At 44.0% G+C, this 24,121-nt stretch overlaps 1 protein-coding gene and 1 long non-coding RNA gene across 3 annotated transcripts in view; one reads left to right on the top strand and one right to left on the bottom strand.

Annotated features, from left to right (window-relative positions):
* Positions 1 to 24,121, bottom strand: part of LAMA1 (laminin subunit alpha 1) — a 180,859-nt gene that overhangs the window by 8,215 nt on the left and 148,523 nt on the right. The window contains exons 47-58 of one of the 2 annotated variants that reach the window (XM_054461177.2): positions 22,623 to 22,773; positions 21,442 to 21,566; positions 15,707 to 15,857; positions 14,848 to 14,992; positions 14,223 to 14,364; positions 11,512 to 11,626; positions 11,153 to 11,326; positions 8,913 to 9,064; positions 8,047 to 8,232; positions 6,168 to 6,327; positions 4,922 to 5,034; positions 628 to 817 (exon numbers count right to left, since the gene is read on the bottom strand). In XM_054461177.2, coding sequence (XP_054317152.2) covers positions 628 to 817; positions 4,922 to 5,034; positions 6,168 to 6,327; positions 8,047 to 8,232; positions 8,913 to 9,064; positions 11,153 to 11,326; positions 11,512 to 11,626; positions 14,223 to 14,364; positions 14,848 to 14,992; positions 15,707 to 15,857; positions 21,442 to 21,566; positions 22,623 to 22,773 — 1,804 coding nt within the window. The remainder of the gene's footprint in view (positions 1 to 627; positions 818 to 4,921; positions 5,035 to 6,167; positions 6,328 to 8,046; positions 8,233 to 8,912; positions 9,065 to 11,152; positions 11,327 to 11,511; positions 11,627 to 14,222; positions 14,365 to 14,847; positions 14,993 to 15,706; positions 15,858 to 21,441; positions 21,567 to 22,622; positions 22,774 to 24,121) is intronic. The other variant, XM_054461178.2, reaches the window with a different exon arrangement.
* On the top strand, positions 4,232 to 6,972 carry LOC129018974 (uncharacterized). Its single transcript, XR_008495468.2, has 2 exons — positions 4,232 to 4,476; positions 4,935 to 6,972. It is a non-coding gene; the product is annotated as an uncharacterized LOC129018974 (long non-coding RNA).

The raw sequence follows: 24,121 nt of genomic DNA, 5'->3' as shown, positions 1-24,121 counted from the left end.
TTCGACACCCTATGATTTCTTCCCCAATCCAACCAATCAGCATTTGCCGTTCCTTATCCCCCGGCTGCCAAACTATCCTTGTTTACACGAAGTTTTAACCCTAGTCCTTGAATTCTTGGGGAGGCGGCTTTGAGAATTATCTCCTGGCAAGTTGCCTCTGCAATAATTAAACTCTTTCTTTGCTGCAAAACCTGCCATTCTTAGTGCATTTGCTTTTCTGGGCAGTGGACAAGAACAGCCCAACTGGCCGATTACAGGCACAGGTAAAGCGTGCTGCACACCAGGAAGTGCTCCAGAGTCCTGGTTATCAGAAAGCAAATGCCATGAGGGGAGGCTAGGCTTTACATACTCCTTGCCAAGTCAAGAACATGTCTAGTACCTTTTGTTTATCCCGCCAATGTTTGCCGAATGTCTATTTCATGTCAGGTACTAAGCAAGGCCCTGGGGATATTTCAGAAGCAGAAAAGATCCCTGCCTTCAAGACTTGTAGTCTCAGGGGGAGACACCAGACACACACGGCGAGATAGAGATTAATGGGGATAATGTGCCTTTGAGAAATGGAGTGAACCCGAGTGATAGATGGAACAGAACTCAGAAGCAGCCACCACAAGCCTCCTGAGATCGTACCGTGTGCCACTTGCCATCGCTGAGCAGTGCAGGGTGAGAGACCTTTGTTCTGCCTTTGCCAAGGTCAAACATGAAGTGGAGGCGGCCCCCGTGCAGCTGGAGCACGGCGTAGTCTGCTTGGTTCTGATGAGCCATGTAGTAAATCAGGCCGCTGGAGGCGAACGTGCGGATACTTAGCTCAACCGAGAGCCTGGGGAAAACAAGGGCTCAGCGTTGAGAAAGGGAACTTTTACTTCTCATTTTTAAAACCTCAAAAGAGGACTCAACAATTGTTTTGGCGTTTACATTGAACATCTCAGGAGAGAGGGGTATTCATTCCTTCATCCATTTACACATCCATTCATTTAACGAGTTGTTACTGCCTACCTCTGTCTGCCGGGAACTGTTTTAGGATAAGGATGAAGCCGTGAACAAAGAGGAAGATCCCTTTGCTCATGAAACTAATACAGAAACACATCAGACAGTTAAAGTGGGTCCTGTAGAGGCCAACCGGTGGCTACCTTAAGTAGTCAACACGGGTAACTCTGCAAAGCTGATAATTCAGCTGAAGTCTGAATGACAGAAAGGGCAAGCCCCTGCAAAGTGAGGGCTTGACGGCAGGGGACAGCAGGAAGCCCACCTGAGGTCGCGGGGGAACCGGAGTCACTGCAGGTGTGGAGGAAGGATGCGCCTGGGTGGGCCCCGTCAGAGGGACCATGGTGTCACTGGAGCACGCAGGGACAGGACGAGGGCAGGGCGGATGTGGCTCCGTCATAGGGAGGACGGGCTTTGAGGGTGTTTGTATTTTCGGCACAGTGGGAAGTCACAGGAGGGCTTTGAAAGGGGGAGTGGCCGAGAATTCCTTTAAGAGATCCTCTGTCTAAACTGAAGAACATGTCAGGGGGTCAGAGGTGAAGGGGGCCCCATCAGGCAGCTGTTACGACAGCCAACAGGGAGGAGTGGGGTGGCTTAGACCAGGGTGGCAGCGGGGACTCAGAACAGATTCAGGAAACGTTCTGGAGGAAGAAGCAAGAGGATCTGCCAATGGACTGGATTTGGAGAGTGAGAAAAAGTGAAAAAAAAAAATAGCCTCTAGGCGGCAACAGCAAAGGGCAGGAGAGCAGGACTGAGGGAAGCCTGGAATTCCATTTGGGGTGATGAGGCCCAGGAGACTGTTCCAGTCCACATAGAGATGTTGAGTGGCTGAGGAACCTGTCCCAGTCCACACAGAGATGTCCAGTGACTCTGGAACCTGTCCCAGTCCACATGGAGATCTCGAGTGGTTGGTGGGCCCACAAATCCTGAGTTCTAAGTGGAGGCCAGAGCTACACAGGTAGGTGCTGTCGTATCTAGGTGGCATTTTAAGGTGATCGGAACATAGAAGGCCATCCTGGGAAAGTGTGTGGAAGGGCCCAGCACTCTCAGCTGGGAGACTGAGGAATGCGGGCCAAGAGAGAGCAGGGAACCAGCAGAGTGTGCGGCTGTGACAGCCAAGGAAGTCCAGGGGCTGCTGAGAGCCCAGTGCAGGGGGCCCTGCACCATGTAGCTGCACAGGGGTCTTGAGTAACTCTCTCAAGAGCAGCTGGGGGTGTGCGGGAGGCTGACCGGACGGTTAAATGAGGAAACAGTCCCTGAGGAAAGGGCAGCTCTTTCAAGAAGAGCTTTGCTGGGAAACAGAGCCAGGTACTGTGCATGTGTGTGGGGGGGATGTGGTGTCTCCTGGGGGTTCTGCTTTAGAGGTCAAAGTGAGAGAGGGAGTGGAGTACAGAGGTTACAGCAGTCCCTTCTTATTTGCGGTTTTGCCTTCCAAGGTTTCACTTTTTGAGGTTTCAGTTACCTGCAGTCAACTGAGATCTGAAAATACTAAATGGGAAGTTCTGGAAATAAACAATACGTAAGTTTTAAATTGGGCATCACTCTGAGTAGCGTGATGAGATCTCATGCCATCCCACTCGGTCCTGCCCAAGAAGTGAATCCTGTCTGTGTCCAGCGGATCCACGCCATAGGAGCCATGTCTGCCTGTGTCCAGCGGATCCACGCCATAGGAGCCATGTCTGCCTGTGTCCAGCGGATCCACGCCATAGGAGCCATGTCTGCCTGTGTCCAGCGGATCCACGCCATAGGAGCCATGTCTGCCTGTGTCCAGCGGATCCACGCCATAGGAGCCATGGGCCCATTGGTCACTTTATAGCTGTCTAGGCTCACAGATCGACTGTGGCAGTACAGCAGGGCTTGTGTTCAGGTCACCCAGATTTTACTCAATAATGCCCTCAAGGCACAAGAGGAGTGATGCTGGCATATTGTTATAATTCTTCTATTTTATTATTAGTTATTGTTAATCTCTTCCTGTGCCTAATTTATAAATTCAACTTTATCATAGATATGCATGCATAGGAAAACACAGGGTATATGACGTTTAGGTACTAGCTGAGGTTTCAGGCAACCACACCACTGGGGGTCCTGGAACGTATCCCCCAAGGAGAAGGGGAAACTACTGTACGGGCACAGACTCTGGAGCCACAAGGCCTGGGTTCGAATCCCAGCTCTACCATTTACCAGCTGTGTGACTTTGAGCAGATGCCTCAGGCTCCCTATGCCTCAGTCTCCTTATCTGTAAAATGGAGATAATAACAATACCTTCCTCATAGGAGAATTATGAGGAGTAAATTAGGTCATCTGTGTAAAAATCTTTGTGTCAACCTCCAGCACAATAGTTTTCTGCTCTTGCTGTCACTGCTGATGATGGGGTGACAGCGACATCTGTGTGCTGGTCTGTGAGGAGTGGCTGCTGTGCACATCCTAGGGAGGAGAGAGCGGATGGAATCTAGAGGACAAACTAGGGCTTGCTGGGTGGGCTGTGCTAGGAACAAGGACCCTTCATCTGCGGTAGCAGAAGAAGAGATAGAGGGTCAGGAACAAAATCAGGGGCTGGTCTTTTTGGTGGTGGACAGATGAAGGAGCTCTTTCTTCTCAATGAGGCAAGTCATCAGCCGGGGTGGGAAGAGAGGCTGTGGTGCACAGGACTCTGAGCTAAGAGCAGCTATGAGCAAGTAGTCATGGAGAATAAAAACCATGAACATATTAGAGCAATGCACTGGCTCCCCATGTCGTTTGGAGGCTCCATCTGAGATTGACGGCTATGATATCCAGCTCAAACCAGCTAGGAAGGAGACATCCATCTCCTCGGCCTTGGTCTCCTGTGTGGGTTCCGGCACAGAGAAGGCGGAATGTTGGCTTTTACCTGGGCTCGCAGGAGTGGGAGAGACAAAGGGTTAAGGGATTTTGCAGAGGAACACCTATAACACTGGTCTGAAACCTATCTGGGGGAAGAATTGTGATGTGGGGCTAGAGAAGAGGGGAGACGGTGGTGGGAGGGCATTAGGGCTAGCGGCTTAGAGGTCTCCATGCAGCTGAGAAACTGCAGGAGTGGGGAGGCACAGAGTGGAGACGAGAAGAAAGGGGTTGGCTAATAGGAGGCTTTTAAAGTCGAGACTGTGAGAAGGATGGATACCTATGAAGAAGTCAAGGGTATGGCCATGGGAGAGGCTGGCTGAGAAGGGAGCAGGGAAAGACCTTCCACAGATCACAGTTTGAGCACGGAAAGGTCAGGTGTTAGGTGGCTGTTGAATTCACAGAGAGTGATGGCAGGAGCTGCAGAAGACGGACGGGAGCCCAGGTCTAAGGGGGTATGACAGGGTGGCACTCACAGCCAATGACAACAAGATGGGCAGGGCATGGCAGAGTCTGCAGGCAAGCCTGGCAGGCGAGCTGGAGGACTGCAGGAGGAGAGGGGAGCAACAGGGAGTCCGGGAGCCCCAAGCTCCAGGCCTTGAGATCTTCCCTTGGCAGAAGGGTCCCAGGGACAGGCAGGTATGAGGGCCAGAAGGTGCAGAGAGGGGTGGGCGTGGCACCTGGGATTTTCGCCACCACAGTGTAAGAGTTTGGGTAGACAAAGACATCAGACTAGGGAATGCTTAAAGTGGAATGGGGTTGAAAGTCCAAACAATAATAGATCCAGGAGGCTTAATTTAGACGCCCACATGCTTCCTTACATGCACACACAGAGGGGAAGCCAGCCACCCTCCAGAAGGGGAAAGGCAGAAACCACAGACTCCCCAGTGAAGCACCATGAAAGCGCTGTGATTTGCACCAACACTGAATTTCTATCTCTTTGCCTTCTCTTTGCCATTTGGTTGCAAATCAAGGACTTAATCATAAAATAAAAGCAGCTTCTTTTGGAAAAGACAGTGGCTGGAGAACACCCCCATCCATCTAGCAATGAGACGCCGCATAAGGATGGTGGAATGATACCTACTTCTTTCTGACAGCCGACTGATTAAAAGGCAAGATGAAATGGCTGTTTTGTGTGAGACCAAACTGGTGAGCGCCAGGAACGTACTCCAGAGGTGCATCCACCACACACTGTTCCTGTAAAAGACACACAGGGACACTCAGCCACCACCCGCAGCCCGAACCCCACTGACACATGCGTGTTCCGCCATGAAGAGCCATCTCCGAAGCAATCCCATCAGAACAGCAACAACCACCAATGCCTGCTGGCGCTCACTCCATCTTTGGTTTAAATGATGCACTCGCCAGCGCTTTGTCTCCCTGAAGAAGGCACTTAGAGCTTCTGTCTTTCACCTTAATCCCACTCAGCTTCACTGAAATTCATAAGGACACTGAAGTCTCTCCTAGGAATTTTTATCAGGCTTAAGGGGCAAAGGCCTTGCTGTCTCCCTAGGCCCCTGCCATGACCTGAGGCTTTGGGAATGGCCCTGACGATGCAGCTGCTGAGATGAGCTGTGGACCAAGCACTGGAAAACTGGAGGTGCCCACAGGTGACGTTTTGCAGGGCCTCAGAGTGTGACCCTAGGTCCACACTGACAGGGCAGGGTGCAGACAAGAGGAGCCAGGTGGGAAGGGTCTCTGAACCCCATGCAACCATCTGCGGGCTGCCCTGAGAGTGCCCAAGTCACGGGGGTCCCAGATGCTGTTTTCTGCTTCAGCACAGGCAGATGCTACCATGAAAACTGCCCTGAACTCAAAGCCTCGCCCTGCTCAGAAGGTCCTCCTCTTGAATGCTTCTGCCATCTTCTAAATTAGTAGAGTGCACACTTTAAACCAGGGAAACAGAGAAAGCAAAAGGAGGAGAAAATGAAAAATAACAATGGCTGCCATTCAAAATATTTGGCCAGAACTGGCTTTTCCTAATGAATTGAATCTTTTTTTTTTTTTAAAGCAACAAATATGTGCACAATGGCTTTACATGAAGTACTTATTTTCATGCTTTCCCGGCTAAATGTAAATTGATAATGAGTCCTTATAGAAGCTCTGCCAAAAGCATATTATACATCAGCCCGACGCGCGGCCTGGGTGTTGGGGCCTACAATCTGTGGATTGGGCCGTGTCAGCTCAGTTGCTTGAGGCACCCTTTCCCACCCTGTCCCTGCTCTGATTTTTAGCACAGCTCCAGCTCCAGCTCCAGCTTTCGCAGGCACCTTTACAGCAAGGCCCCATTTTAACTCCCTCTGTCCTAGGCCCTCCTTTGCTGACTGGACCTGACTGATAGTAAAGGAAGCCGCTCCTACTGGAAAAGCCCGGGGCTCTGGCAAGAGCTTGCTGTCCTCTGCATCGGGAGCCAGCTTAGGCCTTTCTGACAGCCAGCAGGTGTCCAAGTCGACTTGCTCATGGCCAACTGCACTGTTGAAATCCAAAAGTCTAGGTAGAAACAAGAGAGTGTTTTCAAAATTAGGATATCACAAACCAGTCCATGAACCCAAGTCATCTGATAACTGTACAATGAAAATCAATTAAAAACCATGTATATATTTCTCTTAGAGTAACCAAAGTGCCAATCCTTCACTGTGACTCGGAGTCCAGACATGCTATCTTAATATTTCTTGTCTGATGCTTCTGCTTGCAATGGCAGCCAGCCTAGTGTATCCCCATGTCAGACCCTGGCCATTCCTGAGCACACCCCAGGTCAGCTCTGATGCCATCACCTCCTACTGCAGCCTTGACTGGGCTGCCTCAGGGACACGTTTTGTCTCTAGTTCCCAAGTGCTGCACAGTGACCTCCACAAAACACTGATTTCTTGTTTACATGGGTCCCCTTGCCAGGAGGTTGTGGGCTACACTTGTCACATGCACTTTCACTCTGCAGCTCCTGTGCTGTGTCCTGTGCCTGCACAGGTTCCCCTGGCACTTTCCCAGGCACTGCTGGGAACTCCACAGAAACGTTTCTGCTCTACCGAGTCCACAAACCCATGACTTTCAGGAGCATGAGGATGCCTCATTAATGAATGAGTAAATGAATGAACAGACAACTGGGAGAATAAACATAAACCTGTACAAAAATCTAAACCAGAGCTCTGAAAGTATGATTGTATTGAAACCCAATGCTATGTTTTATTCTTGCAAATTTCAGGGACTCCTAAGAGGTAATTTCACAGATAAGGACACTGTGACCATGAAAGATCCAGGTCTTTGTTCAAGGTCACTAGGCAAGTCAGTGACCCAGCCAGGAGGGAGCTTCAATTTCCTGATGCCCAGGGCACTTCCAGGTTCTCCTGGGCAGATGCTGGTCCCACAGAGCAGAGCACAGCTTGTGTCCCATCAGCACCCTGTCCAGAGGCAGAGGGTGAGCAAGGAGGAAGAAACTGCTTGTGGGCACATGTCAGTTCTTTTCCTCATCATGAGCTCCACACAGGGAATGGAGGCTTCCAGTTCTTTTCTTTTTTTTTTTTTTTTGAGACTCTGTGTCAAAACAAAAAAGCCTGTTGCCCAGGCTGGAGTGCAATGGTGCAATCTCAGCTCACTGCACCTCTGCCTCCCGGGTTCAAGAGAGTCTCCTGCTTCAGCCTCCGGAGTAGCTGGGGTTACAGGTGCCCGCCACCACGCCCGGCTAATTTTTTGTATTTTTAGTAGAGACGGGGTTTCACTATGTTGGCCAGGCTGGTCTCAAACTCCTGACCTCATGATCTGCTCGCCTTGGCCCCCCAAAGGCTTCCGGTTCTTAATTATACAGTAATTGTTTTTGGGGAAGCCATTAGTAACCTGATGCTGCTAGTAGCCCCATAGTAAACAGCTCCTTCAAAGCAATGTTCTCAGGACAGCAAGAGAATTACATCACAAAATCCCTATGTTCCTTCAAATGCATGTCAAAAATATATTTAAATCCCCGCTCTTTATGGACAGTCACAGAGAGCTAATGTTCAGCGATGGTTTTTAAAGTATGATGACCAGATCTGTCTAACATTCTAATTCAATAAAATCCATCTGGGGAGACTTACATGATAGAACAATGGGTTCACTCATTATTTGGGAACTTGCAAAAGTTTTCAATCTCAAACAGTAAAATAAGATTTCAGATTAGTGTTAGCACTCACCACGAAAGGTCAGAAAGTGCAAGAACATGCAGAGAGCAGGTACACTTACTCCAAATTGAAGATAAGGTTTTTGATACAGCCATGGAACGATCTTCTCATTGTGAGCAGCGATGTCCCCTCTCCCTCTGGAATTCCCCCGACGTACAGATCGGACACATTTATCGTCCTGCTTTCTACTAATGGGCCCAACTTCATTTCCACAGGATTGTTCTCATCCAATTGGACAGTGATAATTCTAAAAGACCAACGGAGAAAATAAATGAAAAGCTTTAAACATAATGAAATAATAATTCCATTTTAGTCCAAAATTCCCACAAGTTCTCACTGAATAATAAAAGTTCCCTAAAGGTGCATTTTAACAAGACACTGTCTGTGACCAAAAAGGTGAATCTTGAAAATTAAAACTCACAATTGAAGATTTTTCAGAAACGAATGGAATGTTATTAAATATCCATTGAATGAGATTGCTTTTTGGAGAGATTTTCTTTTTCTTTTCTTTTTTAACCTCTTTACCTGTGATGAAAATGCCCAGTGTGCTTTTAAAGCATTCAGTCTACAGTTTTGGAGGGAAATATACAGGAATGTTGATATAATGCTATTTACTATTGATATAATACTATTTACTAATAGTGTAGTACTATTTGCCACAGAATCAATCCAATGTAAAGACAATTTATGCTGGGCCCCAGTAAAGGGCAGAGTTAAAGTTGTTTAATTATAAAAATTCTACAAGTATCTTATTACAAAGCAGATGAAATTGGTTCCCAGGAAAGAATCCTAGCAAGGTTCTAGAATTATTTGGATGCTGATGACCCCAGTCATCTAGCCGCCCAGGGCACCACCGCAAGGTTCCTCCCGCATTCTCTCTGAGCTCACCACACCCTCATTACACACTGCCTGGCCGCGTACAAGTACCTCCGATTCCTGACCAAGGAGATGGAATGCGCTTGTCCATCGCTGCATGTACCCGTGGGAGCATGCAGGAGAGCTTTTCTCAGGCCTGTCCCATCCCCAGGATTGACATGTACCTCAATGTTGCCTCCGATCAGCATGATGGAAAAGAAGGGCTGGGGAGGTTGCACAGAGAATTTCCCAGACAAAACACATTACTACATGATTTAGAAAACTTTCATCTTATGAAGATAACGTGAGAAGATTAACATCAAGTGAGTAGAGCAATTCCTTAAGAATCTCTTCAGCTGTCACAATTTTAAATTTTGTATGTTACTTTCTAATCTCTGTTCATATAATTTATATTCTGCATTATGCTATTATTACTGAAGATTTCAAACATTTCCATTCTGCATTGCCTCATACTTATTGTTTATTGCTACATTAGATACCAATAAGTAGATATATTGTAATTTGTCTTTTTATCAATGAAATTTCAAGTAGTTTCCAACTTTTTATTACCATACATATGAATATTTAATTGTTTTGCCTGTGATGTTGTTTCCAACATTATGAAATGTAGAATTAAACATCTGAAGGATGTGAAAATGTTTAAAGCTTTTAATTTTTTTTGAAACATTGAAAAGAGGTAGTTTATACACTAGAAGGATTGGAATGTGAGCATCTCACAATACTCTTGCTAGCAATGGCTAATATCATTCCTTTTTGCTGACTTAGTAAGCACACTTTGATTTGAAAGTAACCTTACTAAGACTAATGGAGAAGAAGTTTGGCAGTTCCTCAAAAAGTTAAACATAGAATTATCATATAACCAGTGATTCCACTCCTAAGTATACACCCAGAAGAACTGAAGACAGGGACTCAAACAAATATTTATCCATATATGTTCATAGCAGCATTTATTCACAATAGCTAAAAGGCAGAAATGCCCCAAAGTTCATCCATGAAGTAACTGATGAACAAACTGTAGTATGTATATACAGTGGAATATTACTCAGCCATAAAAAGTAATGAAGTACTGATCCATGCTCCAATAGGGATGAACTTCAAAGACATGCTAAGTGAAAGACGCAAGACATCATATGATTCCATTTGTACGAAATATCCAGAATAGTAAATCCATCTATAGAGCCGGAAAGCAAATTGGTGGTTGCCAGGGGTGGGGAGAGAGGAGAATGAGGAGTGACTAATTAATGGCATAGGCTTTTGAGTGATGAAAATGTTTGCAACTAGATAGAAAAGGTGGCCTCGTAACATTGTGAATGCACTAAATGCTGCTGAATTGTTCACTATGAAATGGTCGATTTTAGGTTATATGAATTTCAGCTCAACTAAAAAAAAAAAAAAAAAAATCAGTGGAGCTCATTAACCAGTCTTAGTCACTGTCAGCCCTTCCCCAAGTATGTCGTGACATGTTTGGGTTCTGCAAACTTGTGTTCCAGTCCTGACTGTGACTCATACCAGTGGTGTGACCTTGGTCAGGTTTACCAGGCTCTCTGAACACATTTCTTCCTCAGCTAAATGTAGGAAGCAGCATTCCCCTTGCAGCACGGTTATGATAATTACACAGCAATGTCTGTAAAGTACCCTGCAGAGTACAAGGTGGCATTCTATAGATTTTAGCTGCATGGACTCAACTTGATTAAGACAGTGTGCTAACATTCTGTAAAGTCTCTTCAAATTATGTAATAGACACAAATTTGAGCAGAGGATGGGGAAATATCACCTATGCTCTTGAAAAGGAACATAAATAAAGAAAATGGTCATCATTTCTCTCCTCTCCCCCTGTTAGTTTACTGTGCTTATCACAGCCCACATTTCCCTTGCTGCTCCTTTCAATCCTGTAATAGATAAAGAAAGTCTTGCTTCATCCAGCAGTAGACTGAAGACCTCAACAGGATTTAAGGACTGCTGTTGGCCTTGGAATGAAGACAAATGACCACAACATGGGGAAGAAAACTCGGTATATGCTATCTGAATGAGTTTTTAAAAAATTAGAGGTAGACAGCAAATAACTTTTTCCTCAGTCACCAGACAATGAAGATGGATTATGCAATATGAGAAATCATTGATTCATAATGGGATGACATTCAGCAACAATAACTTTTACTTATTGAAAATGCACATCCATAAACAACCAGGAACACAGCGACAATAAATGTTTATGAGTCAGTCATTTTCCATTCATTGTTTCCCGAAGTCATTTCCTGAGCTCGGGGCTCAGGAGCACCAGCCCTACTCACCACGTGTGCTTCCTCACGATCACCCCGCTTCTCCACATCCCCGCCGAGGGCAGCCAGGATGATGCCACTGCTGTTCGTGGTGGCAAATGTTACCAGCCATTCTGATTCTGGTAACAAAGATTTGGGTGGCAATTCAATGTAGCCGCCTTTCAAGAAGCTAACACTCCGGATGGGCTGGACAGAGAGGAGATGAAACAGCATGGTGAGTTCCTAGCTGCGGCCAAACCTTCCATGGGGAGGACACTGCTGGTTTCCCCGTCATCTCTTTTCTATCCTCACTGGTTTGTTGTGTTATGATGTTGATAAATCAATGGACACTTATGGAAACTCATTTGAATATTAATAACAATGTTTCCTACCTCCAGTAAACAGCCTTTTCTCACTCCATAGGAATTTCTGAGTAAGTCAAAGGTTGATCTGGATATTTCCAGGTTCTTGAGGCAGCCCACAAAGCTTTTGGTGGTGACACCTCTCCTGTAGGGAAGGGCATGGGAACAACCACAAAATTTGGATTTTTAAATTCCATTTTTGAAAGAAGGAATACAAAGCCACTGGGAAAGGCACAGTGGCTTATGCCTGTAATCCCAGCACTTTGGAAGGCTGAGGTGGAAGGATCACCTGAGCCCACGAGTTTGAGACCAGCCTGGGCAACATAGTGAGACCCTATCTCTACAAAAAATAAAAAATTAGCCAGGCATGGTAGCATGCACTTGTAGTCCCAGAGACTGAGGCAGGAGGATTGCTTGAGCCCAGGAGTTTGAGGCTGCATTGAGCCATGATTGTTCCACTGCACTACAGCCTGGGTGACAGAGCAAGATCCTGCCCCCCAAAACAAGAAAAAGGGGGGGAAAAACCCTATACTTCCGGAAAACCTGTTTCCATGTGTTACTCTGCAGAAATGTCTTGGCCTCCCTCTAAGAGCAATATTGATAGTGAGAACTTCAGGTCAAACAAATACTCTCTTACTCTCCTTAGGAGTAGAGAAAGGGATCAAACTTAGTGAGTTTGGCTGCTTGGATGGCTACCTACAGAAAACACAGGCCAATTATAAGAAAGACAGTGCACAGTGCATTGCAGCACATAGATTATAATCCAGTCTCCATGTAGAGTAGAATGTTTGCTTCCCATGGGGACAAGTGCAGGTAATGCTATTTCCCAGGATCTGACTGCTAAAAAAGGAAGTCATTGGCTGTTGTTTATGTTGCATATCCATGAACTTTGTCCTAAAGGAAGTAACTGCATTTGGTGAAGTCTGGGATTATCCGAAACTCTACTTCTCAATGTTCAAGTCAATATCATATTTTTCTTACCAGAAGTCTCCACACTCCTGGCTGAGGTCAGGCTATAATGTAGTCCAGCTCTAATTTCCAAAATATGGAAACCACTGAACATCTCCCAGCTGCACTCTTCTGTACCAGCTCTTCACAGAAGAGCTTTGCAATAACATGGTTTCCTGTTACAGTCACACCTCATTTTTTTTTTCTCATGTTGAACAATGAGCTATGGACCATTAAGCAACTACATGATTTTGGACAAATTTCAACCTTTCTGGATCTCAATTTCTTTCCATGTAAACGAGCAGGCTGGCTTTGATGACACCTAAGTCCCTTCTACTGAGAACATCTGTGATATGGGCTTCTGTTCTTTCCTGCGTTGTCTACACTGGGCCGTCTGGGCAAAGTCCAGATGTACTGGGACATAGCCGAGGCTACAGGAACACCCCAGTCCTGGTCCCAGCATGACAGGGCATGAATCTGGGATGGGATCTGGAGACAGCTTCCAGTCCTAGCTCTGTCTTGGCAGGGAGGTAAGACTTAGCAAGTGACCAACTCCTCTGAGGTTTAAATGGATTCAATTCTAAGATCAGGAGGTGGCTGTGGTTGCAAACTGTGTTCCTTGGGACTTTCTAAGACACCTGGCAAAGAGAAGGGGCACAGTGGAGAAGTGACTCTCTCTACAAAAAGCTGCTCATCATAGCAACTGAATGGCTGCAGCTCTGTGCCATATAAAAGGATTCTATAAAAGAACCTGACCTAAAGATAGAGCACTGCTACAAATGGACATTTGCTAACCACTACGCTGAATGGCCCAGTTTGGACATTTAATGACCCCACTCCCTGCAAGCTGTCTTACCTTGACTATTGGACTTTCATAAATGTCTTTTTTGAATGGTGTGAAAGAACCTTAGAGTTTAATTACAACCAAAATTACAAAACTGAGGACAATGAACCAGTCACACAAAGTTTCTCTACATCATTAAAGTCACAAAGCTCAACATGAATCAGTCTTACACAAGGATTCCATTGTGTGTCCTGTGCCATTTCATTCCACTTCTTGATGCTAGTCTTTCAGCTTGCACATACATCATTCAGTCTAACCACACAAAGGAGAATCCAGAAAACTCTGCAGAAAGCACGATTTCTTTTTTTTTTTTCTTTTTGCCTTAAAACAGATCTACTTCTCTAAAATGTCTAGAGAGGGAGATGAAGTATGACAGCAAGTAGGGTCTCCAAATATTGCACAGTAACAGGATTTAGATGTTCTAAACGCAATACATATAAAATCACTAATTTTTCTGCAGAAGGCCTGCTTTACTTCTCAAGTCATATGGCACAGAGTACTTTGAATAAATAGAAGCAGATGTTACAGGTTGAACCGTGTCCTCCCAAAAGATGTGGTAGTCTTGATCCTCCTTATGTGTGAATGTGACCTTCATTTGGAAAAGGGCCTTTGCAGAGGTAATCAAGTTAGGATGAGGTCATTAGGGGAAATCCTTATGCAACATGACAGTTGTCCTTATAAAAAGGGGAAATGTGGACACAGGGCCCAGGCCAAGGAATCCCTAAGGCGAGCAGAAGCTAGGAGCATGGAACAGATTCTCTCTCACAGCCCTCAAAAGGAAGCAAGCCCTGCCAACACCTTGCTTTTGGACTTGCAGCCTCTAGAACTGGGAAAGAATAAATTTTTGTTGTTTAAGCCACCTGGTTTGTGATACAATCCATTCTCAGCCCTAGCAAGCTAATACGGTTGGAAATCAGGGACATGAAAATTCTGCAGTTTAATATCATACCTTACAACTCTTGACCTTGGTAATCCACCCACATAAATCGGGTCCTTGTCTAGGCGGTTGAGGTCAGAAGATGCTCCCGGAGTCTCACCCTGCTTGGTTTCTTTATTACTGGTGTTATAGGCATCGATAACTGCTAGGACTCCTAAAAGGAGAGCACAGGCAAGAGATAAGAAAAGGAAAATCCCTTTCCATGTTAAGGTAAAATGCAAACTTCTGGCAACAAAGTTCATTTACGAATGCATATTCTTTTAGATTCTACGAATTTGATCAGCTAATGTTCTTGGCTATTGAAGGACAAGTGAAAATCCTCTCTATCAAAGTCAATACAAATTGCTAAATGAGAGCAGTATGCATGTGGAAGAAAATAGAATGGATTTGATTCTTGATTCCAATTCAGCATTTACTGTTAAATAACACACTTGGAAATCACAGGCAAATACAAGTATAACACTCCTCCAGCAAAATGTGAATCCTGTTGGTTAATATTCCAAAGACAACACTGGCTTTCAAGTAGACTATCATTCAATAGCCAGAAAAGTACTGTGGAAAAAAGACGGCTGATTTTGAAAAGATTTCTATTCTTATGAGGGTGACCGACATCTGGTGAGTCCATCTGTGTCCCTACCTTGCTTCCGGTTTCGCTGGAAGGCAATTTTGTACCAGGTTCCATTGTTATAACGTCTGTCTGTCAAAAGGGTAAGGGGTCCTGAACCCAGGTCAGTCATAACCTTCACTCTGCCGTGAAACAGCTCGATGGATAAAAAGTCTTTCTGTAAAAAAGAGAACACAGTTCCCCAGGTTATAGCTTTATCCTAAGTTTCCCTTTTCCTTCAAATCAGGGATGGCCGAAACCTTCTAAAGTCAAACTGAGAAAACTGGATCTGGCCCCACAGCCAGAGATCTAACAGCTACGAAACCAAAAATGCCCACCAAGGCTTTCTAGAACACTACACTAATATAAATGAAATGCCGTCCATTGTTACCAAAATCTACAATTCAGTAAGAGAAACGGAATCTCCTTGTATCTTTTTCATTCAGACTGATGAGGGGCCCGTTCTAAAAAATAAAACCAAAAGACTGAAAGACAGAAATCACCAGCCCATGAGATGCAAACGAGAACATGAAATTCGCATGGATGGAATTTAAACAATATCACGGTGGTCACAGTGAACCCAGAACAAGACATATTATTTGAGCTCAAAATTTAATAACAACTGTTGAATTGATATCTATAAAGACTAGAAGGCTAGTTTCTACTTGGTGTTCTTCTGTATTTTTCTAAAGGCTCTACAATGAGAATAAATAATTTAAAATGAGAAAATTGTTTAGCACACACATGTATTAATACTAGTATATGCTCATAAAAAATGTATGGTATACATATGTACATATTTAATTAGTAAATCCTCATTAAACATAAACAACTACATAGCAATCTAAATGTGTGTATACAGTAGGGCCTAGGGCCCCATAAAGACTCTTACTGTGCCGTATGAACCCAGGTAGAGAAGAAGTCCGTTAGGTGAAAAGGTATTAAAAAGCATGATTATCTGGGTCACGGTAGCCGGAAGTGACTTCTCCAAGACAGAGTACCCACTCCCGTCAAAATGGAAGGAAGGGTCTTCATTCTGGGAGCTGCAAAGCAGAAGAGATGAAATAGAATCCATTCTCAGGAGGGTAGAAAGAACCAAGAACACACTCACTGAGTTCTCCTTCACAAAGATCACGGTAGAGCTATTGGTTCCATGCTTTCATAACAAGTGTAGATGATAATATTTAAAAATATGCTTGCCACGTAAAGATGCAAGACAAAATGCCCATCTGCTTTATAAGGAAAATAATGTTAATGTAGGCAGTATTCATTGTGGTAAAAATATATTTCTTTACAGGAGGATAACTGCTATAAATATTTCAGTTTATCAACTGGATTTATTTGTTCTAATCTCCTTTAATATAACTGTCCTCTCTTAACTCTGGTGCCTTCAGAATAATTTTTATATTGACATTTTCACTCTGCTGATGAGGTTTTAACTAATACCTTAGGGAAACTAGAGTTATGATGGAAAACAAGTATGTGTCCATATACCAGAAGCATCACTTCACAAAACAATCACCACTGACATCCTCAAAAATCTGCAGGATGAGCTTAAAGACCCATATATCATACTTATAGAGATGAGTACATGGTTTACAACGGAGATATAATACGGCCCAGGGCATTTTCAGGTGAATGTGTTTTCTGGTCTCCTCCCCCAGCACAGCAAAAGGCTGACTTGACTCACTATTCAATTACAAAGCCATTCATCTGGAACAGATCATAATTATGTTCCAAAAATAATTTTCTGGACTATCATAAGGCTTGAGAGTGAAACTTGGATGAGGATGGTTTTGGGGTAAGAATTTGAACTGTTCCCAGTTAGAGGTGTAACAACCAAACTCAGTGCCACATTTCGAGGCAAGGCAGTCTAACCAAACAGTAAAATCGCTTCCATGGATGATAAAAGAAAACAAAACAAAAAACAGTGCTTTGTGAAACCTGAGGTTTCAAATGTATAACTACCTGCACTCTTGCTTTTTCAAAAATTTCCATCATGTGGTCTCTTTGAGGAATTATAACTTAAAAGAAATGCACTCTAGATAAATTCTTCAACTATGGTTTAATTCTTTAATTCTTAAGCCTGTGGCTTCCTAGCCGTATGTTCCACTGTTCTACCTCTTGGCCAACCACAGTGCATGTGCTGGAGGATAGAGACTCTAGAGCTAGACTACCAGGGTTCAAATCCCAGGTCCCCAACATACTAGCTGTGTGAACTTGAAAAACTCACCTAACCTCTCTGTGTGCCCTTTCCTTCAGCTATAAAACAGGGATAACCATAAAACCTCTCTGGGAGGGCTGCCCCAGGCAGTTCTTAGAACAGTGACTGGCACACAGCAGATGTTTTATCTCATTATTCTGCGGTGTTCGGAAGTCCTCGATGGGCCGGTCCTCATTTCTGCCTATGAAAAGCTGGGCCTCAAAGATGAAAGTAACTTGTTCAAGGACACACCCCAAGAAATCACAAAGCCAGGTTTCAAACAAAACTCCAGAAATCTGTCTTGGCCCTCAGTGCATGGCCCTTCCCTCTCCAGAGCCCGTGAGCCCTCCTCTCCCAAGAACATGGGGGCTTTCTCCCTCCCCAGAGGCTGTGAGCCCTCTTCTCTCAAGAAGGAGGGGGCTCTGCTACTGGGTTCTTTCCCTCAACAGGGCCTGCTGGAGTGAGGTGGCCATGAAGAGGGGGACCTCAAATGAAATGATTACTGAACATGACCGAAGGCTTGTCCCCATGTCAGTCACTTCCCTGAACTTCTCCCAGAGCCCCTGCCGGCTTCCAGACTATGACCAGAGGCACATGTGCCTCAACAGTCGGCCCAGGTGCCTGTTCCCCAAGTGGGTCCCTGCCTTGGCAAGGGCCCGGGACAAATGAAAGCTCGGTTCATCACAGCACTTTGTGGACAGCTCTGTTCCAGCCTTGGAAATGCCACCATCACCCGCAGGTTCAAGTGGGAGCCTGCAATTAGGAGAGCGTCCGCCCTCCCCAGCGCTCAGCCCCGTGAGTCTGGAAGAATCACCAGACCTCCCTGATCCTCTGAGGGCTCCCTCATGAGATTTGGATAATCCTGAGCTGACCTACTAGCATGGCCTAGTGCCGTCACATGAGGGCGTGAGATAACCCTGGCCCGGGCTTGGGATGCTGCTTCTCCAGCTCTGGCCCCTTGCCACAGCTCAAGCATTTTCTGCTTTCTATACAGGCATTTTCCCCTAGGCCATGAGATGTCTGAGGACATAAACGTGTGATGTATGTGGACATGGCGGGTACTTAGCAGAGGGCCGGGAACGCAGGTGACTGACTCGTGTCAAAGGCCAGCCACGTAGCCAGCACTCTCTCACAATGTCCACTCGTAAATAATACAAGCATTATGCCTGTTAATTAAATAAAGGGTCTTTCCATATCGATTTTGATGAGGACTGTTAGAATCAGTGGTTAATTTTGTAGCATCCTTTGAGAATATAAGAGACTGCTCATAATTACAGAGTGACACCACGTACAAGTGTAATAATATATTCAAAGAGGAATAAAAAAGTTTCAATTCATTTACTTGGTAATATAAATCACATTTAAGAGTAAACAGTCAAAAATTTTTTTAAAATTTAGAGGACATCGATGGGCTACACTAATGATTTAATAATGGCAAATTATACACAAACAGAAAGGGACAAGGAATTATAATCTAAGTCTGCTAAAATGGATTGTTACTAGAATTAGGGTATTAACTCTTTGAACTACAGTTTTTGTCTAACAGGAGAAGGGGTGCAGTGGGGGATGTTACCTAAAATGAAGACGGTTCAATTAATTTACAAACAGACATAAAGTGCCAGTCTGTGCCTATATCAGCACTTCACAAAATATGTTTTACGAAGCAGAAGCAACTCCAGATGCACTTTTTATTTTTATTTTTATTTTATTTTTTTGAGACAGGATCTCACTCTGTCACTCAGGCAGAAGTGCAGGGGCTCAAGTGCTCCTCCTACCTCGGCCTCTGGAGTAGCTGGGACTACAGGCGCATGCCACCACGCCTGGCTAATCTTTTTCAATCCACCTGCCTTGGCCTCCCAAAGTGCTGGGATTACAGGCGTGAGCCTCACCCAGAGGTACCTTTTCAAAAAGGGTTCAAGCTCAAGTGAGTTTGGGAAATGCTGCAACTCTAGCCTCTCCCCAGGACAGGGTTACCATACATGTTAGCATATTAATGCTAATTAAAGGCTCCGATAGCCTCGCAGCCAAGAAACATGCTTATTTTTTTTAACTCAGTGCTTCCCAAACATTTATGATCAGTACACAATACCTATTAATACCCTACACCAAACTAGTATTCGTTACAAACACGTATTTTTGGAAATGTTGGCCAATATAATACAAGAATAGCCAGTGGATTTGTTCAGTCCCCAGAAAAACATATTTAATCAGACCCTAGTTTGGTTGAGCTGATGAGTCAATGTGGTTCTACTACTCAGCTGGGTGGCCAGCCCTCCGTCAAAGAGCCAGTCTCGAGTTGGCAGGAGGGCAGCATCTTTGACCCAAAGGTCCAGGGTGTGTGGAAATCCAGTGGCAGGCCAGGTATTTCAAGGGGAACAAAACATGTGACCACCGAAAAAGCTGACTTCCTCATCCCAACAAAAAAAGAAGAGCTGGAAATCATTCAGTTCATTCAGTGCTGTAGCTTGACGTCAATGATTTCAAAATACCTCTGGAAATGACTGATGAAAATAGAGGATATCATCACAGGTAAAGTAGGAGGACTTTTTCATACTAGAGATGTTTAATTTCTGTTAACCATTTTTCTTTCTAACAGTGAGGTTAATGATCTGGGCTCAGTGGAGGGGACAGAGTCTAGGGGTCGGGGTGTTTTTCATGTTAGAATTACTAAATTCCTGGAAGAGTTCCTTGCTGGAAACACAGAATAAGGAAAAAGTGGCGGATCAGAGAGCCTGAATTCAGGTGCTCATTCCACTGAAGTTCTAGAGCAGGGTGTGTCATTACCTCACGAGGCAACAGCATTTTTTATCATAGCTGCTAATTACAAAGCCGTGCTTTTTCACACGTTTATTGTCAAAAAAAAAAATCCTGTGACATTTACCTACAAAGCAAAGCCACATCACTGTAGGAGACCAGTGGTGAAGGCTGGTAAAGTGTTTCCAGTTTATAAAGCATTTTCACATGCATCATGTTGTGTGTTCATCACTATGATTTATAGAGGTGGGTAAGACAAGAACGATGATCATTTTTCTTTTCTGGAAAAAGAAACCAAACCTCAGTGAGGTGAAGAGACTTATTATCCAAAGTCAGGGAAGAAAATTTTGGTGGGGGACCTGGGCCAGAAGTCTGAGAAACTCAAGATTCCAAACCCTATATTCTTTTTCAATCCTAAGGCTACAATCACCAAGCCTCTGGTCCTAACTTTTTTTTTTTTTAAGATGGAGTCTCGCTCTGTCACCCATGCTGGAGTGCAGTGGCATGATCTCGGCTCTGCCTCCCGGGTTCAAGCAATTCTCCTGTCTCAACCTCCTGAGTAGCTGGGACTACATGCATGTGCCACCATGCCCAGCTAATTTTTGTAGTTTTAGTAGAAATGGAGTTTCACCATATTGATCAGGCTGGTATCGAACTCCTAACCTCAGGTGATCCGCCCGCCTCGGCCTCCCAAAGTGCTGGGATTACAGGCATGAGCCACCATGCCCGCCTGGTCCTAACTTTTTAAACAAGCGAAGGGAGGGGAAAAGAGAAGTCTTAAACTACAGACCTGACAATGACAAAATGAAAAATTCACCCATGAGTTTCTAAGTGTGCTGTGAGTTGCTTTAACTGATCTTGTCACTGGATAATTGCAGATATCCATCTGGACAGAGCAGCCCATTAGACAAGAGAAATTATATCAGACGTTACATTTCTCTAATGGAAAAAGGCAATTTATGTCTTAATTACTAAAGTGATGGAAAACATGTTTTATATACTTAAGGAGTTGCAGTTATTTTGTTATAAAATAATGGGTTGGGGGGAAGATGTTGCACTTGGTAAGGTTAAGTCATCGAATGCCTTTATATCAATATATGCAGAAAGATACTCATTTTTCTCTATTTCCTAATGCATTTTATTTCTGGAATTATAGAACTTGGCTCGGAATTGGAAAGTACTTAGCTGTAAAAATTGACCACACATGAAAAAATTCTTATCCTTGGAGATATTTTCAAAATAAAAATGTACAGTGATTTATAAAGATTTGGTTGTGGCTCTCTGAGACAGAAGGTTGTTCGAGAAATTGTCTGAAACTTTCAGGATTTGTGATCCATGATCAAAGCATACAAGACATAGGAAAAAGAGCACTTCTTTTTAAAGGGTTAAAAATGATACCCGTGCTTCTCTCATTAACTAATCTACATTATACCATCTGACAATATAATAATATAATGTAGATTAGTATAATCTACATTATACCAATGTCACAGGATTTTTTTTTGACAATAAATATATGAAAAAGCATGGCTTTGTGATTGGCAGCTAAACACCTACCAGCGATATCACAAACTCTATTCCTTGATGTGCATGTATTAATAAATTCTTTCAGCACTTCTCAGATGTTAACAGAATGACATACTATGTGCTAAACCATGAGGACATCTTACCTTCCAAAGCACCCACGGCACTTGCCTTCCCTTTCAATATAGTTCCATAGGCCGATGGATTTTCCATTCAGGAAGGCCTCTCCCAAGCAGCCTTTAAAATGAGTAACCTTCACAGCAGGAGATTTCTAATGCAAACAGGCAAACAAACATAACCAATATATAAGCTGACGAAGCAAAATACATTCTCCAAGTGCACAAAACTTCTCTCTGGGAGCTTCAATCTAAGATACAAATTTTGAGACAGCAACATTAGAAAAAAGGCCAGTTTGTAATCACTGGATTTCCTTCCAGTTATGAAGTGGAATCCTAGAATGAGTAACAACTGGGCAGGATCTTAAAGATCATCTCAGTGACTAGGGTTGATGGAGAAAATCGTGTTGTACGGGTGAGAAAACAGAGAGCCAAAGAATGTGATTGGTAGTGAGGGCCCAGCTGGACCTGAGACCTAGAATCCCACTTCAGAGCGTTGAACCAGGTCCAAAAAACGCAATTATATTTGGTGAGAGGAGAACTGATAAAATAAAATAAATATGGTGGGCTTTTTGCTAAACACTAGTATTAATCAACCGCTAACTAGAGCTAGACTAGAGATAAAGAAACTTTACAGAAATTAACATGGAGCACTGAATTTCCTGTTCATCACTGGGAAAGAAACCCGAACAGCAAGATGAGCCATTGGCTTTTTCTCCATTTATGCTACTAATTAAACATCACCCTTTACTGTACAAAACTAGCCTAACTCTGCAGAGGAACTGTCAGGAAGCAAAACAAAAGCAGAAACATCTTCATCTGCTTAGGATATATTCAACCATCTAAACATATGCTTTTATGTTTTTATTTTTTTGAGACGGAGTTTTGCTCCTGTTGCCCAAGGGCGCGATCTCAGCTCACCGCAACCTCCACCTCCTGGGGTTCAAGTGATTCTCCTGCCTCAGCCTCCTGAGTAGCTGGGATTACAGGCATGCGCCACCACACCCAGCTAATTTTGTATTTTCAGTAGAGACAGAGTTTCTCCACGTTGGTCAGGCTGGTCTTGACCTCCGGACCTCAGGTGATGTGTCCGCCTTGGCCTCCCAAAGTTCTGGGATTACAGGCGTGAGCCACCACGCCCGGCCCATGACTTTTATATATAGGTAAAATCAGCCAATCAGTCCTGTTCAGAAAAACTTTCAGAATGTTACCTTGATTTGTCCTCCAAGACCTCCAACAAACATGAGTGTTGAATTATTTACATCCAGAACATTAGCTGTCCCAGGGGATTTACTTGTTTTTGTTGGTGACTTCTGATTTGAGCTCATTTTCTTTACACTCAGTGAACCAATGTTTCCAAATCTAAGGGTTACAAAGAATTGCAAAAGAAACTTTCAGAATTTCCAGCTGGCGCACATACAATCCCGTTTCCTTCACACCCACCATCTGCTTCTCCCCAAGGGCCCTGCAACAGCACCCCCTGCTGGCCTCCTGGCTTCCAGTCTTCCCTACTGCCCGAAATCTTCAAGAGTAGCTCTTCCCAAACAGAAATTTCATCATGTTGCGTCCCTGCTTAAAACATTTGAGATGAGCTAAACTGTATCTCAAGATATGTCTACTCTGTAAATATTATCCCATTTTGTAAATAAAAAAATCCCAACAAACCATAATATTATAGAAAAGTGAAAACATATACTTAAAGCTGCTCAAAAGTGATTACCTCTGAAGAAGGATTTTAGAAAGAATTTTGCTTTGTGCCTGAATTTTAAGAAAATGCACCCCCCACTTGCATCCTTATTTTCTGTCCTTGTCTACATGCAATGTGCTGCCACCCACATGCAATGTCTACCATGCCACACCTTACACCTCTCCCCTGAGGAATTTTACCAGGTTGGCTGCCTTACACGTAGACTTTCTAAAAGTAACATTCTTTATTTTTTAACTTTTTTAGAGGCAGGGTCTTGCTCTGTCGCCCAGACTGGAATGCAGTGGTGTGATCATTGCTCACTGCAGCCTCGACCTCCTGTGCTCCAGCGATTCCCTGCCTGAAGCTCCCAAGTGGCTAGGACTACAGGCACACACCACTGTGCTTGGATAAATTTTTAATTTTTTTTAGAGACAGAGTCTCACTATGTTGCCCAGGTTAACCTCAAACTCCTTGTTGCTCGGCCTCCTGAAGCACTGGGATTATAGGAGTAAGCCACCATGCCTGGTCTCTAAAGGTAACCTGAACTTTTACACATTTTAGGCATTCTAAAGGTAAACCTAAGCTTTTCAGTTTTTTCTTCTTCTGATTGTTGATTTTGGTAACAAAGTTTGTCTCTCCTGCAGTAAGAAAAAAATCCAAACCTTAAGTTTTTAAAAAAACTTTTTTTTGAATTAATTTTTATTATATATTGTCAAATTATAGCTGTATATACTTCTGAGGTGCAAAATGTTGTTATGATTTTTGGATATGATGTGGAATGATTAACCGATTAACCACCAATGTGTGAATGGATAAAGAAAATGTGGTTTTATACACAAATACACAATGGAATACTATTATTCAGCCTTAAAAAAGAAGTTCTGTCACTTGTAACAAATGCTTCTTTCTTTTTTTTTTTTTTTTTGGAGATGGAGTCTCGCTCTATTGCCCAGGCTGGAGTGCAGTGGTGCGACCTCCACTGACTGCAACCTCCGCCTCCTGGGTTCAAGCAATTCTCCTGCC

This window comes from Pongo pygmaeus, chromosome 17 (genome assembly GCF_028885625.2).
Source record: "Pongo pygmaeus isolate AG05252 chromosome 17, NHGRI_mPonPyg2-v2.0_pri, whole genome shotgun sequence".
Classification (NCBI taxonomy): domain Eukaryota; kingdom Metazoa; phylum Chordata; class Mammalia; order Primates; family Hominidae; genus Pongo; species Pongo pygmaeus.
The sequence above is the reverse complement of the archived record's forward strand: the minus strand, read 5'-3'. Positions and strand labels throughout refer to the sequence as shown.